The sequence below is a fragment of the Schizosaccharomyces octosporus genome, assembly GCF_000150505.1.
Source record: "Schizosaccharomyces octosporus yFS286 unplaced genomic scaffold supercont6.3, whole genome shotgun sequence".
NCBI lineage: Eukaryota > Fungi > Ascomycota > Schizosaccharomycetes > Schizosaccharomycetales > Schizosaccharomycetaceae > Schizosaccharomyces > Schizosaccharomyces octosporus.
In genome coordinates, this window is record NW_013185621.1 from 46,653 (window position 1) to 62,602 (window position 15,950).

The following is a 15,950-nucleotide window of genomic DNA, read 5'->3' on the forward strand; positions in this document are numbered from 1 at the left end:
ACCAAGTCTTCCAAGGTTCCTTTTCCAACCCTTCAAACACCACTCCTTTCACATAGTTCCTGGCACCTCTTTCTCTCGTGGATTTCCTTTATTTTTCTTGTGAATTCCGTCCATTTGCGTGAGTTGTTTTCCCAAAATCTCTACTACTCCTCCCGTCGACCTCACCCTTCCCCCAGTCTCCACTACCACCAAAGGCCAACCACTACTACCACTGTGTGGACTTGTTTTTTTCACGATCACTTTCCACCCTCTGGAACATGGGTTTTTTGACATTTTCGTATTGACATTTTGGTTTTTTGACACAATCTTGTTTTGAAAAAATAGTTTTGTTGAGTTTTTCTTTTTAAAAATAAAAAATCGTCCTTTTGGTCCCGGGTCTCCTCATGCTTTTCCTTTTTGGTTTTTCCTCTCTATTCTCTCTATTCCCTTTTCCCCCAATCATTTTTTTTGTTTTCAAATCTTTTGTTTTTTTTTGTTTCAAATCTTCTTTCTCCTTGAAACGTGAAACGTCTCGTTTCCCTTTTAAAAAAGGCCCAGAAAAAAAAGAAAAAACAAAAAAGAAAAAAATGACACCTCTCGTTTGCCGCTTCCCTCGCAAATCGTTTGTTGTTGTTTGGTTTTTCCTATTTTTGTTTTTTCCTATTTTTTATCGCTTTGCTTTCCTTTTCTTTTCTTGCTTTTGTCCATTTGTCTCCCTTTCCGATTTTACCCACCTTTTTGCCATCGTTTGCAACTTGTTTTATTTTTTCTTAATTTTTTTTCTCATTTTTCTTGTTGTTTCTTTCTCTTTCCCTTCCGTTCCCTTCTTTCTCTCTTCCCTCCCCCTTTGTTTGTTGTCCCCTACCCAAACATCCCCTCAAATCCACCCATTTCGCCCCTCTCCCCGCTTCTTTCACTTCCACCTTCTTTTCTTTGCCTTTCTCTTTGGTTCTTAGGTTCTTGCTTAAAAAGTCAACGCATAACACTTCAAATACCTCACTCCTTTTTCTATCATCTAGCTACTACCTTGACCAACTCAAATATCGATTTCCACCCATTTCAATACACATATCAAATCTTTTCTTTTAATTAATCATAAAAGAAGTACGTGTGGCTATAATGGGTACGGGGAGTAACCTTCGAAATTGGATGGAGGTACGAGTTCTCAGTTTACCACTGTATTAAAACAAAGCATAAAATAGATAATTTTTTTTATTCCAATTTTTTGATGCTTTTATCAATTTCATACATCGTTGTTATTCCTTGCTTGCAGTGGTCACCATCTGAACAGTATACATATATTTCGATATGAGATTTATCCTACTTATTCCCACTTAATATTGAAGCCGGCTCACACCGAAAAGACAAAAAAGAATATGAGAAGTGTGGTTTTGTTGAGCTGGTTTTAAGATCAGTAGAACTGAAGAAACTCAGTAAAACAAAATCTGGTAACCTAAGTTAAAACTACGAAATATTAGATGTACATTGCAAACTGTTTATTCAAATTCTTCATCTTTAAGTGTTTTATATGTTTTCTTACATTGATATGCGATCCTATTTTCTGCTAATATTTTTCTCTTACAGAAGACAAATAAATAAGAGTCCTTGACTTCCGTACGTTTTCGAAAGCAATGGAAGCCCTCCTTAAAGACAAGTTCTAACGATACCGTACTAATCATTAAGATGATATTCTGATTAGTAAGATGACGCCAGTGACAATTACGTCCTAATACTAATACTAAATAGCTTGCTGATTTTAACAAACATAAACGAAATTTAAGAACGGTGTATACACTTTCTTTCTTTTATATTTCTTAAAAATGACAAGCAACAATCTTCCTCTTGAAAACAAAGTCGCCATCGTTACAGGAGGCTCCAGAGGTATCGGAGCAGGAATCGCTGAAACATTGGCAAGCCGTGGTGCCAAGGTTGCCATTACTTATACCTCTGAGAGTAGCAAAGAATCAACCCAGAAATTAGTGAATAAGATCAAAGGATTTGGTACTTCAGCAGACGCCATCAGTATTCAAGCTGACTTGCGTGATGTTACAAGTGCTGAACATATCGTTGAGACTACTGTCAAAGCTTTTGGTCCCACCATCCATATTCTTGTTAATAACGCGGGATGCTCTAAATTAGGAACGCTTGGAACGTTGAAATTAGAAGATTACAACTATATCTTTGATGTGAACGTTAGGGCTGTCTTGTTCATGTCAGAAACCGTGGTTGGTCATCTTCCCAAGAAAGAAAAAGACGGCTGTGGAGGTAGAATTATCAATTTCGGAAGCATTGGTGGAAGAATTGGTTTGTCGGGAAACTCCATCTACGCTGCAAGTAAGGCGGCTCTTGAAGGCTTTACGAGATGTTGGGCATCAGAGTTAGGCCCTCAAGGACACACGGTGAATCAAGTCAACCCAGGAGCAGTGGACACGGATATGCTCAAACAATATGGTGGAGGAGAGGCATTCACCAAAATGACACCCTTTGAAAATCGCGTTGCTACGCCTTCTGATATCGCTGAAATCGTTAGTTTTCTTGCCGAAGATAGAAGCCGTTGGATCACTGGACAAACGATTTCGGCCTCTGGTGGATTACAAATGTATTAGTTTCTGTGGATCCATTTTAAGAACAACGCGTAGTCATTCCTTATTGGTAATTCATCTAACTTAATAATGCTACAATTAATACTATATTAGAGCAAAACCTGCTTAGTATTAAACTCTATTACATGTTTTGCAAACTCAAATTAACTACTTCCCGTATAATAAGTATTGTACTGATCAGACACGGTGTAGCTTTTGCTAAGCTTCTTTTTATCCTTCTCAGTGTATCCAAAGTTTCTGAACTGATTCAAAAGGGCTACACATATCTTGCTTAATATCACTAAATAATTCCAAGAAGCGAGAGCAATATTCATTATTATTCAGTTTTTGGTTTGCATTCTACAACACTTTACATAAAGACTAAGTGAGATAAAGAATGAATTGATGTCAGGGCTTATAAGTCAAAGTTTGAGTACATTTAAAGTTAGTGATCCTGAAAATAAGATATATATGTTGAAAGCAACCCTACATTTTGAAATCTGCCGTTTTCGTATTAATAGCTTTTTTTTGTTAGTTAGGTTGACTTTTAATTTAAAATTAACAGTGAAACAAACATCTGGTTATCACATCAATACTAGATGGTGCTATTTTTCTGACAAAGCTAATAATGCTGTCCTTTGCAAGATAGATCCAATAAAAAATGCAAGCTTAGAGTAAATAGTAATCAAAGAATAATGGAAGTTATGGAATTTACTTATTGTATAATGAATCAAACAGGACAGCAGACTTTTATAATTTTATGCTATGTCCTGTATTTATTTCAAGTCACCTCAGTATAAAAAGTGACTAACTCCTCAGCCAACTTTAGAAGTCGTAATTAGTTATTTTACAATTATTTTCTATAAATTAAAGATAATTGGTTAGAAAAAAGTTTTCAGAACTAAAGCTAGGGTCAGAATGTGTCGGTAAGTACTTCCATTTGGCCTTCATTTGTGCATAAAAACACTTCAAAAATTTTTTTTAAACACAAGTGAAAATTTTTTAGATTATTTAAATCATTGGGTCATTCTATGTCTCTCTTCTTTTAGCACGTCTAATCGAGCTACAATGTGCACTAAAACTTGTTAAGTATGAACGACCGCATATTATATTCAAAACAAAAAGCTTCTAAAATATGAAGCCAAAATAAATGTAATAGAAAAATTTTAGGTTCCCCACATTAGCATTTATAGCCAATTTCTTTTGGGCCATATCTAATTCAGTTGGATTTTAATTTCAGCATCAAATCCAATGTTTGGCACTTTGTCACCCATAACTTATCAATTAAATGCAAATCATTTTTCTTATATCAGATATACCAATATTGCAATAGTATCCTTTTTCTATGTTTAGAAAGGGGATCAGCTTCGTTATGAGAATAAATCACGAATGAAAATGCCAGAGTTTGTTTAAACCGTATATTCTTAAAATTGATATTATTCATATAAAAGTAATATATTATAGTAATTGCAAGGTTCTGGTTCGCTAAATTAAGTTATAAAGATTGATTTATTTAGCTAGACCATCAAATATTCTACAATTATTAACTATGAAGAAATTTTTTTTAGTGCGTAAAACAAGCTAATCTTTCTTATCAAGGTCCTTTTATATCCATTTTAATTTCACAACGATTACTAGCACCGAACTAGCAGAAACAGAACCTCTAAGACACAGGAAAGGTCGCGTCGTCACGTTTTTAAAAGAGCATATTCGCAAGTGGAAAATACTACAACTTCAAACTGCCTAACTTCTAATTTAATATAGACTATACAGATTTTCTAATGGTTGTGTTGAGGAGCATTTAATACCGGAATAGGATACCGAATTTCAGGATTTGAAGTTTCTATAAATAGAGAAGTACAAAATTAACTTATTAGAATTGATTATAATTAACTAAACTTCAATTATCAATCTGGTATAATATCATTTTGAAAGTCGTCGTTCACAGAAATAATACCTACCTCACGAACATATAAAGAAACGAACAACAATCTTTAGTTCATGTAGAATAATTTGTGGTTTTTCAGAAGGGTTTTTTGATTCGGTTTGAACATCTTTCAATTGGACTGTCTCCATTTCGATGCCCCAAGTAGTCCTTTCTTCAAGCTAGGGAACTTTTTATAAAGGATATTGAATTTATGAACGTAAATAACTTTCCAGGATTCACGTCCCATAGCTCATTGGCAAAAGAGTTTATATCCAGTGAAATCTATACCTTCATCATAGGCAGGATTTCCTTTGGTAAAATGGATTATTTAAGACTTTCCTCTCAAAAGTAGAAACCCCTTTCGTTATATGAGGAGCTAGGCTACGAACAGTGGATGTGATGTTAGTGACTGTAGTGAAATTGTTAGAGCTATCATTGGAAATTTTAATAACCGTAGGAAATCAAGCCATTAGCCGACACCGAATGGCCTTCTGATAAATAAGTCTTAAACACTTTAAAGGGATATTTAGCAGTCAATGCTCATCTTGGACTGCATCATATAAATGAATTTCTATTTCTAAGATTGTTCTACAAATTATTATATCTTTTTTGGACTATTTTAGAAAATTTTTCACCATCCAAGGTTTTGTTTTCAAAGATAGCTCATTCTGCACCATTGTCCGACCTAAACAGAACAATTGTATTTTCGTACTCTCTTTTTTCCTTAATATGTAGATAAGTTTAAACGTTCCAGTTGAGCTGTACGATCATAGCTGCATAAACCTCCATTGTCCTGGAACTGACTTCATGCTCTTCTACACTCATCTGATCTCTCTTGTTCTTCATCGCTAAATACTTTAAATGGAGGGCCTTCAAGAAGACTGTTATATAAAACCAATGCTTCCTACTATTTTTTTTCACCTTTAAATGATTAGGAGATCTGGTCCTTCGTTAAATCTCCCTTAATACTTCCCTACGGGATGCCGAGGTGGGTTAATGGAAGGTAACCAAAGATTGGTTTATCCATATCTTTTCAATACTTTAACAAAAAGGAACTCTTGAGAATTTTTGGGAAAACAATTTGAGGAGTGAAGCCTTCGAGGAGCTCTTTGTCGCCATGATAAATTCGCTACCAGACATATAGAGAGCAGAAAGTATCTTTTCTCAAATCATCTGAGTTCTCTTTGCACTGCTCATATGATGGCTTGCATTTCTTGAAATGATTTCCAGCACCAAACAGTAATGAAATTACTTCATTAACGATAAACAGAAGAAGTCCCTTTGGTTAACCAAAAATGTCATTTCCCAGACATACTACCATAGTATTTTTCTTTAGTAGTTCAAAAATAATGTTTTTAGCCAATAAAAATAATTTTTATTAAGGATAATCGTCCCATTATTAAATTCGCGACACAAACTCTATTATTTGACCGGGCAGATAGTATGATTATCAGTCCCAGACAACAGTATAGACCGTGTAAGCTAGTAAATAAATAATTAAAAAAAAGGTGAAGCGGAAATCTTTCTTGGCGAAGGCTTTCAGATTTTTATGTATTAATTTCTGAACCAAACGCTTCAACGTCAGACTAACCCAAATCATCTGCCACAAAATCAGGAAGTTTGTTGTCTTTGCACGACTTATAAAGAAGAAACTAATCTTTCAATAGTAGATTAGATTATTCAAGTATAACAGCCTTGTATAGGAAAGATACATGAGCAATCAAGATAATCCGGAATGTCGAACGCTCTATGTAAAAAACTTTTAGAATTCCATAATTGCTTTTTATAGCCGTATATATATCTTTCATTATATGCATTTGACTTTGGTGAAAGGAAGTTACAATAATAAGAATTGGCTCTTTAGTTACAAATTTTCATTAATATTATTGCTCTACCAACGACATTGTTTCCTCTAGAGTTACGGTAGTTAACTGTAGTGGCTAAAGTAGTGTCTCAGTTACATCCTCACGCCGGCTTTACCCCTAATGATTTACTCGACTTATTTCCTTTGGTTACTTGTCTGAATATGGAAATGCTCAATCCTTATAGCTCTGACAAAAGTTATGATAATAGCTCATATATAAGAAATAGAAAAAAAAGTATGAAAAGTAAAAAGGATGGTGCAAAACACAAGGGGATAAACTGAACATTCTGATACAGATATAAAAAACAAAGCCAAGAAAAGAGAATAGAAGATTATGAAGATAGCTCCATAGAAGTGCAATAATGAGCATTGAGAATCGCGAGTTGTCTTCTTATTCTAAACAAGAACCCCGAGAACTCATCCAGCAGCCTTTAGGAGTAGAACTACTAAGTTTCTCTTCAATATCGCTGCTCTTTGTTTGATTTATAGCAGAAGTACTGTTAACTACGTGGTTAATAGCACTAGAAGAAACGTTTCTTCCAGCGGCACTACCATAAGGATAGGCAGAAGAAATGCCTAAGAGTGCCATAAAGAGAAAGCCGATTAAGAAAAAACGCATTTTTTTAGAGTTACGCTGTTATATCTTGTGAAATATTAAAGGTGCAAGAACTGAAAGGGTATCCGTAGTTTATAGGTGATAGATGGAAATGCGATGAGTTTTTGAATGAAAGAAGAAAACAAGAGTATTGTCAGTATTTATACAACACAATAGCGGTTGACGGCATTTAAATAATGACTATAAGCCTCCAATAATCATTTGATGGCTTGCAATCTCGTCTGTTAGTGAATGATTTTGATCTGATAAATCCGGTTCGTTTATCACCAATCATCAAAATAGCGTAGTAATGATGTCAATTTTTTAGTAGTAAATCTAGCTAAGACTCAATGAAGAGCAATTGATCAAGCATTATTACATCCTACGTTGAACTGTCTTCTGAAAGCTATATCTCACTTTTACGCTTAAACCTTATTTAACACATAGGTTATTTTAGAGATTCGTATAGTCCTTACTACTGCTGTCTAATGAACCAACTGTCATAACCCTTATACGATATTACTAATTATTTGATACTATTATCATATGAGAATAAGGCTTCATTAATGCAATTCAAACAAAGCATCTCTTAAACAAAGGTTTGAGAGAAGACAAAGAAAATGCTTTAGAAAAGATTCTGTTATTAGTCATAAATATGACAGAGACATTGGAAGATTTAACTGATCTAGCTAAATGCAGTCTACATTTTTTATTTAGTGAATCAGATCCCTGGAAGCTATCATTATTCAATCAAATAGTTTAGAAGTATCAAATTTTATGTACAATCATATTACGTTGATTCGCTCATATTTTGAACGAAAGAGTCCATTTGTGACGATCGTGTTTTTTATAATCGTAAAATAACAGATGCTTAATTAAAAGATGTAACCACCAAAACATGCTGTTAAATCTGAAGAACCGATAAGCATTAATTAAATAATTTGATAATAATAATTTGGCGAAACTGATTATTCTTTATTCAGATAGTGAAGCCGTTGGACATGAAAAGAGATATGGAATACATACAAGTATTTTTTTAATATTTTATACTTATTCAATTTGAATCGTGTTTCAGCGGCCTGAAACCTATGGTTGTACAGGATATATTAGTTATAATTTCCAGAAAGGAGTAATCATGGTTAACTGATATAAATAATAGTAAAAGTTTGGCCGTTTGGTCTAGTGGTATGATACCATCTTTGGGTGATGGTGGTCCTGGGTTCGATTCCCAGAACAGCCCGATTTTTCTTTTTGCCATTTCATGTCAGTCCTTAAAGGACAGATACATATATTTCATTTTACACAACCTGCAAGTAAGAGAACGGTGTTATGTAAGATGAGCTTTTTCTACATATATTTCCGGAGGTATAAGTTTCATTATAATGCATCAGTGGTGTAGCGGTAACATGGATGCCTTCCAAGCATTCGCTCCGGGTTCGACTCCCGGCTGATGCATTTGAAGAGTTGTTATTCATAATAGTTTTCCTTTTTCATGAATTACTGTAAGTCTTGTTTCTTTTTTACTGCTTGACTGACTGATCGACTCAATATTGTATAGCATGCATAAATGCAGCTGAGCTTGAAGACAACTGAAGGCAAGGGAAGTTGACAATCAAGTTCGTAATGTGCGTCTTTGTTTTCTGACGTACGTTTCAAAATTAGATTATTTAGTTGGAAATGGACCGTGAACAATGAACAGTAGATTTACAAACATCAGATCAGTGAATGGTTCCCTCGTCTCTTTCACGTATACTACTGATTAACAAGCTTTTCTTCCTAAGGCAAATTTAGAATAGCTCATGGAAACTTTCCGTTCAAAACACCTAACAAATGTTCTTAATGTACTACTAAACAAACAGTGGAGAGAATTCTGAGAACCATTATCTTATCAGAGGCGTTGCTTAAGGCTATTTACCTCATTAACAGTCAAGCAAAATACGAGATATTTCAAATCTTTTGGTTACAGCAACGAACCAAAAGTAAACTGATTTCTTTGATTTGAAATAAGTGAAAATATCTACATTATTCCTTCTTTTTCCTTCAGGGATGACTCCTTGATTTTGATGAGACTCAGTTTGATCTGAACAAGAAAGGTATCAATTGGCATGACAATAACTGTCATAATTCCAATGGCTTCTTCATGCCTTTAAGCAGTATTTATGTGGTATCCAGCAAAGAAAATCAGCCTACATTCTAGAAAATGTTAAAATATAGCATTATTAGACACGAGTAATTTGTAGATATGAAAATTGCATTTGCTCTCAGCCTCTTCCGGAAAACTTAGGAAGTGATCATATACCTTGCAATACCGTGATATTGAATGTGTGTAACGAGCAAATATCTCAAAAATTGGTAGCGAATTATTCTATACAAGAAGATGGCGCTTGCGAAACCTCTTTCACTTAACGGCTTTCTCTAATTAACAACCCGAATTTAAAGATAACCTTTGCATATATCTTAACTTCTTTTGACTATGAAAACGATATGGAGGAAATTCACCTTACAGTTCGTAAAGTCCGCTATTTCTTTATTTTCGCTTAAATGACAAAAACAAAATAAAAACAACGCTCGCGGTAAGAATATACCTATAAAGGATTCAAGCTCAGAAACTCTGGCTGAAGTTAACAATAGCTGTTAGTATAATTTCTGAAGAAGAGATACTAGAAGGAGAGTACAGTAAGTGATCATTTGATTGAATCATCGTCTTCCAAGAGAAGTTTTCCTTGCTTTACTGATGATATTATCTTGAAAAAGATTTCCTGCGAATGATACTGAAGAAAAAAAAAATTAAGTAACAGTAATTCTAATAAGAAGGGAGCCTACAGCATCCCGGATCCCCATGTTGTCTCCAACCGTAGTACTAACGAGCCTTCAGACAGTTTCACTTCCTGCAGTGATCGGGCGGGAACTGGTGTGCTGTTTTTGCCTAGGTATAACCGTAAACATTTGTTCCAGTCGGTAAGATTACTACAAGTTCAGTTGTGATCCAGTAAGGACGTTCTTACATTTTGTAGTGAAAGACTCTTCTGTATGATGACATTGCAATATTCCGGCCTTGACTAATTTATAAAAGACATACGATTACACGGCACTCTGTTGAAGCTATAGTTAATCACGGCAGAATTTTCGTTAGAGTAATTAAATAATCATTAAAAAGGGTGTTCGATTCTATTCACAAAGCATAAACAACGATATTGCTTAACGAATTAAAAAGATTCATGGAAGAGTGAATGAGAAAAGCAACTTATACCGTCTTATTAAGACAGTGCTTACTTTGGTTGTTGATGCGAATGCAAAGTCGATGGACTGCAATATTGACATGAATCCTTCCAAAGAAAATGCGAATTATAAAAACATAAACCAGGTTCGTTAAAATTCAAACTTCACCACTTTGCTCAGCAAGAGGTTGAAGTTCGATTTCTTCGTTCTGAGGTACTTCGTCTCCTCGATTTGTTCCTTTTAATTTGGTTAATGATTGCTCTATGTAGGAAGCATTAATGTAGTGTACATACCAAAAGCAAGATTCACAACATTTCTTATGCCGTTTCCTATGCCATTTACACCGTTTCCTATGCCGTTTACACCGTTTCCTATGCCATTTACGCCGTTTCCTATTCCGTTTCCTATATTAATGACTAATAATCTAAATCGTTCACGGGCAATTGGATTTACTAGAACCGTTAGAATATTTCTCAGGTTGTATGGCATACACGAAATAAAAACAAACAAGACAAAATCAACAAAACAAACAGCGTAGAGAAAAAGATTATTTATCTTTTCAAATTGCATTATCTTCTTTGCAGTATAATACATGGCGAAACCGGGGACATTGAGAAAACACACATATAGTGCTGCGGCACACATATTGAACCCAGCTTGCCTGTACCATTCGGGATAGATATAAAGAATTGCTAAAAATTAGCGAGCTGTCCAAAACAAGATATTGTAGACTTACCAAGGAGAGAAGTACAAATAGATCCAATAGAGCTGCCAGCAAGCCCGTAAAAAGTTTTCGAATACGGAGAAACCTTGTAACCAAAAACTATTGCTATAAATACAATATTATATATAATAGTTATAATGGTCACTGTTCCTATGACAGGTGTTTTCCACCGCTGTTTATTTGGCGAAGGGTCAGACCTAATATTATTTTCGGATAATTCGGCGGAATTCTGAGCGGATCCGTCAGCCATTTCTAAATCGATAAATTTTTTTGAAGCTAATAAATGTATTAGCAACTGAAGTTTTCGTTGTATACGAGAGAATGAAGGTATTCGCCCTGTTTATTGACAATCGTCGACAAGTTGAAAATAGGATTCCTCAGTAAGAACTCTCAATAACAAACACCATTACCTTTCTATTTCAATAAATCTTACCTGAATACGGAGGAGGCGTACCCTCTGAAGAACGGGTGTCTGCCTTTTCATCAGTGAGCGTTTTCAAGGACTCCTCAGAGTCTGAAACAGGAGTGTATTTATTCTTCATGGTTACAATGCCACATTAAATCCCAAACTAACAACTGCAGTTGCAATCTAATTAAAATCACTAGAATCACCAACAAAAGTCCGTAGAAACTGGATCCAGTTGTTGCAGAGTCTTCAAGAATAGGAATTGGACCTCGTTTCAAAAAGCTAATAAATTTTACAGATGAAGATTTTCTTTAAAACCAAAGATACAAATTTAAGAACTCATGATAGTGGCTTTTCGCATGTCTCGTTTCATAGAAGCTGCGACATTATGTCACCGACTGGTCACATCCTCGTTACGATTATTTGACATTCGTCCTCATTGTCATAATTGGAATATTATAATACTAAAGCATCGTTTATTACAAAATGTAAACATAGAACCAGCATTACAAAGAACAGTCAGGGCTGTGCGTTTTGTACCTATTTATTAGCCAAACCGGTCTAGCTCTTTCAGAAACAACTGTAGTAGCAGTTATAGTTGCTACAGCTTGAGGATTTAGAATGCTGTCGGAAAGTAACAACCTGATTTATATGTAAAATAGTTGTACAGGAGGATGTCCGGACGATCGATGAACTTTCCAGCATGCATGTGTTTATGTTTTATTTACCTTTTATTGAGCATAGGGACAAACTATGTCTTGGATGGTGACCGCTTTTCTGTTTCGCTTCATCTTGTCGATATCATAAGTAAGGTCATCATTATCATCACTTGCTAGTATTGTCAAGTGCGCCTGCATAGTTTCTTCTTGGTTGATCATTTGTTTGTGTACTTTATTGTGATGAAAAAACGACTCGATTCTGAATCAAAGATGACCATTGTAATATGCGGCTTGTTGCTTCTGTCAGTACCAGTTAAGTCAAAGGACCATTCCGATCAAAACAAAAAACTTGTGCCGTCCATACAAAATAAAAATAAAATTAAACATAAAATTTAAAACAAAATAAAAATGAAGCGGTAAAAAGCCTACAGCATCCCGGATTCCCATGTTGTCTCCAACCATAGTACTAACGAGACCCTCAGACGCTTAACTGCAGTGATCGGACGGGAACTGGTGTTTTCGCCTAGGTGTGGCCGTAGACGCTTAGTTCCCAAAGTTCCTGTTTATATTCTTTATTTCTGTTATAAAGGATAAATTTTCTTTAAATGCATTTTGAGTTAACACCCTTCTCAGAAAGAATTTGCTACTTAAATGGTTAAATTAGCAAATACATTTTGATAGCTAAGTATAAATTGGTAAAATGAATAACGAAAGGCATCAACAGAAAGTCTATTTGATTTGATTTGATAATAACTTTACCTCGAAAAAAATTTCAGCTCTTGTGCCATTGCCGTTGTACTTTGCATCTCTCTGAGCTACAATGATAGAATCTTTTTTTTATTTAATAGCGGACTAAAATTAAGATGTTCTTACTTTGGACTTTTAGTGAGTTTTCTGGTCGTTTAGTATCAAATATCGATGGTTTTCATAGTTCACTTTCGATAGTTGTAAAGTCACATTTGCTTATAGCCAAAGTTGAAACTGACTTGAGACCTCTCATGTCCTTTTTCTTTTTTATTGATCGCATAAGCTTGACATGATTTACTTATACTCATCAAATTATAATCGTGTTCATTAGATGGAATCTCATAGATATACGAATGCTTGTCAACTTGAAATCATAGCAACATGTTTTGCAATTAGAATTTCTTTTACTGCTTATAAAGATAGACGACTAATCGAAAAGTTAATAAAGTTATGCTTGAGGTTTTGCTGCTCGTACAGATGAGTTCCGAAACATCGCTGTCTCGGTCTTCTTTCCTGACTTTAATTACAATATCATCTCTCCACGTACAGTTTCTTAGGTCCAAGTAATTCACTCCAAAGACATGACTGTTTTTCAGAGCATAGTTATCGTATACGAATTTTCCAAAGAAGTAAATGACTATGGGTTAGTCAGTGTAGCTTTTACCCTATGAGGTGTTAAAGTGCTAATTTTGATAATTTACAAAAGAAATGGGCTACTTTCAATTCGAAATAGGTGTCGAAGCATTCTTATCAGCCTTCGGGTTATGCTTTCAAATGCCCTGCTGGAAACGAAAGTAGCTGCTGTCACTTTCAAGTGTTTTTTGTTTACCCGCAATTCTTCGTCATGAAGCAAATCTGTCATAAATATTCGTTTCTTTATGAATGGCGACCCAGAAGAAGCTAAGATAGGTTATGCTTTTTGGTGAATTGCGCTATTATGGTCAAGAGGCATGCGCTGATATTACGAGTGATACCTATAATAGTAGTTATAAAAAGTTATTTTCTAGAATGTTAAAACAACTACTTTGTCTTTCTTTAGACGCTGTACCAAGTATCATGAACACGATGCTTGTAGCTGGGCTGATGTTACATCCTATCTTAATTAAAATTAGTCATGAAATTATTTGTTTTAAATAAGTATAGAGATTTTAAATATTTTAATCCTTCTTTTCTGTCTTCAATACAAAACTTTACTTTTAGACAACATAAGCTGCCAAGGAATTAAACGGACGGTACCACCATCCATTAATGACTGAATACGATGCAGAATGAACAGGATGAAGAAATGATATATATAGGTGGTACTCCTTCACGTAAGCTATGCTATGGCTTTATCATTGTCCAACAAGGACTTGTTGAAATAAAGATACGCTTGACGAAAGTTGACTAGCAGTACTGCTAACTATGAAAGCTTTTCAGCTGTTATATATAAACTGCAAGATCCGTTGTCTATAAAATGCTGAAGGTATGAAAAACTTGGAGTAGATTCAATCGAAGGGACAAGCATCTCTTTATAGTCATTATATGTTTTATGAAAATCACCTTCATACACAGAATAAAGAAGACTAAACTAACCGTTATGGAATACTATGGGCTTTTTCTTGAAAATAAATAATCCAAAACTTGTAGACCAACTGTTCACATTGAATAACTGAGCCAATTCTTTTGAGAGTTCTTTTTCTAGACTAACTCAACTTGCTTCAGAAATGTAAAATTCGATAGGCTGTAAAGTTTCAAACTCCAGATAGGCGATTTCAATATTATCTAAAACCCATCAGATTTATTATCATCTACCATTTGCGTCATAACGGTTCGTGAGCGCTATATATTTATTGCATAGTGATGCACAACGACAATTCAGCGAATTTCACCCGTTCTTTTGTTAACCAGTTTTCACTATGGATGCTCAAGATTATAATATCATATCGAATTATAAGAGGGATTATGCCCTTTATATCAAGCCGAATAGTGCTTCGCAAGACGCAGTCGATGCTCTCATAGATAAAAAAGCCCTCTTGGACTATAATTAGTATGGTGATTCAGATGTTAGGTGAGCAAGCAAAATGTTGGAATTATCAAATTGAAGAAATAAATAGCCATGTTAGCGTTTGGCCTACTGAACCGGGCATCAACCCAAGTATCATACATGACTTGGAGAATTCTGCTAAACGTAATCTGAACATATATGGGGATTATATATTAGAGCCAACCAGGATAGAAAACCTTGAAGAAACACCTAGAAGCAAGGGACCCCTTACCGCTATTTTTAATGATATTGATCTAATCTGCGACTGCTGGCTGGAATATCCCACGAAGTTAGGGTTAATAAGAAGTGGAAACTTCATCAAGAATGAAGCATGTAAAGACAGTGCCCGAGACTTAGAATTATGGCGTTTCCGTAATGATAGGGAAATTGATTTGGCCGTTGGAGAGATGTATCTCAGTGCGTTATGAAGGTAAGTGCCCGCAAGTTATCTTGATGGCTCAATGTAACAGCATCTCCATCTTTTCACAGCGTCCGTTTATTGCAGGAAGTATAATAACTGTCATAAGTGGTATACGATAAGACTGTTGTCTTATCAAATACCTCATTATAAAGGTAAAAAGCAAAAAAATATATCTAGAATAAGAAAGATATGACCCTAATTGAATTTGAAAAGTAACACATACCTCTAGTTGAAGGCTCAAATCTTCAGGTTGGAAGATTTGACTGGTCTAGCCAAATAGAGTCTACATAGATTATTTAGTGAATCAGAGCTTTGAAAGCTATTATTATTCATTCAGATAGTTTAGAAGTATCCAATTCTACGTACAATTCTTCTTTAATATTCGTATATTCGTTGCCGCTGATTTGTGTATTCTCATTAAGTGAAATAGTTCATCTCTGACATCAATAAGTTATATTATGAAATAAAAATTCTCATTAACGATGAGTAGTTTACGTGTAGGGGTTTTATTCACGAATGTAAAGAAAATGCTAGTAAGAGAATGAATAATAACAATTTACTCATTTGCGGCGGGATAAGCTTACTTGCTTCCTTCTTAAATGTATTTATTTTTTTGATGATGAACATAAGAATATTTACGAGGTATAAGATGTCATTTAAATGTCTCTGGTTTCACTTGTAGATGTTACTAAGGTTTCGTATATTTCAGTTTCTTCTTGTTCTCTTGTCTTTTAACGTATAAAAACAATTCATATGAAGAAGGTCCATGTAATCCTTTCTTGCAGATCCGTAAACGTGAAT

At 34.7% G+C, this 15,950-nt stretch overlaps 3 protein-coding genes and 4 non-coding genes across 7 annotated transcripts; 4 read left to right on the top strand and 3 right to left on the bottom strand.

The window, feature by feature from the left end:
• Positions 1-1,720: 1,720 nt before the first annotated feature.
• Positions 1,721-3,047, top strand: SOCG_04791 (versicolorin reductase). Its single transcript, XM_013165382.1, has one exon. It carries the CDS (start codon positions 1,800-1,802, stop codon positions 2,583-2,585), a length of 786 nt encoding a protein of 261 aa, XP_013020836.1. The 5' UTR covers positions 1,721-1,799; the 3' UTR covers positions 2,586-3,047.
• A 5,068-nt stretch (positions 3,048-8,115) lies between these two features.
• On the top strand, positions 8,116-8,187 carry SOCG_16332. The gene has a single exon. It is a non-coding gene; the product is annotated as a tRNA-Pro (tRNA).
• A 144-nt stretch (positions 8,188-8,331) lies between these two features.
• SOCG_16333 lies at positions 8,332-8,402 on the top strand. The gene has a single exon. It is a non-coding gene; the product is annotated as a tRNA-Gly (tRNA).
• A 22-nt stretch (positions 8,403-8,424) lies between these two features.
• Positions 8,425-11,735, bottom strand: SOCG_04789 (uncharacterized protein). The gene is made up of 4 exons (XM_013165381.1): positions 10,903-11,735; positions 10,658-10,858; positions 10,460-10,618; positions 8,425-10,403 (listed from the first exon to the last, which is right to left on the bottom strand). The coding sequence occupies exons 1-4, from the start codon at positions 11,138-11,140 to the stop codon at positions 10,324-10,326; spliced, it is 678 nt and encodes a 225-aa protein (XP_013020835.1). The 5' UTR covers positions 11,141-11,735; the 3' UTR covers positions 8,425-10,323.
• SOCG_16334 lies at positions 9,764-9,887 on the bottom strand. The gene has a single exon (XR_001203018.1). It is a non-coding gene; the product is annotated as a 5S ribosomal RNA (ribosomal RNA).
• Positions 11,736-12,377: 642 nt separating the features above from the next.
• SOCG_16335 lies at positions 12,378-12,492 on the bottom strand. Its single transcript, XR_001203019.1, has one exon. It is a non-coding gene; the product is annotated as a 5S ribosomal RNA (ribosomal RNA).
• Positions 12,493-14,552: 2,060 nt separating this feature from the next.
• On the top strand, positions 14,553-15,552 carry SOCG_04788 (uncharacterized protein). Its single transcript, XM_013165380.1, has one exon. It carries the CDS (start codon positions 14,734-14,736, stop codon positions 15,154-15,156), a length of 423 nt encoding a protein of 140 aa, XP_013020834.1. The 5' UTR covers positions 14,553-14,733; the 3' UTR covers positions 15,157-15,552.
• The last annotated feature ends 398 nt before the right edge of the window (positions 15,553-15,950 follow it).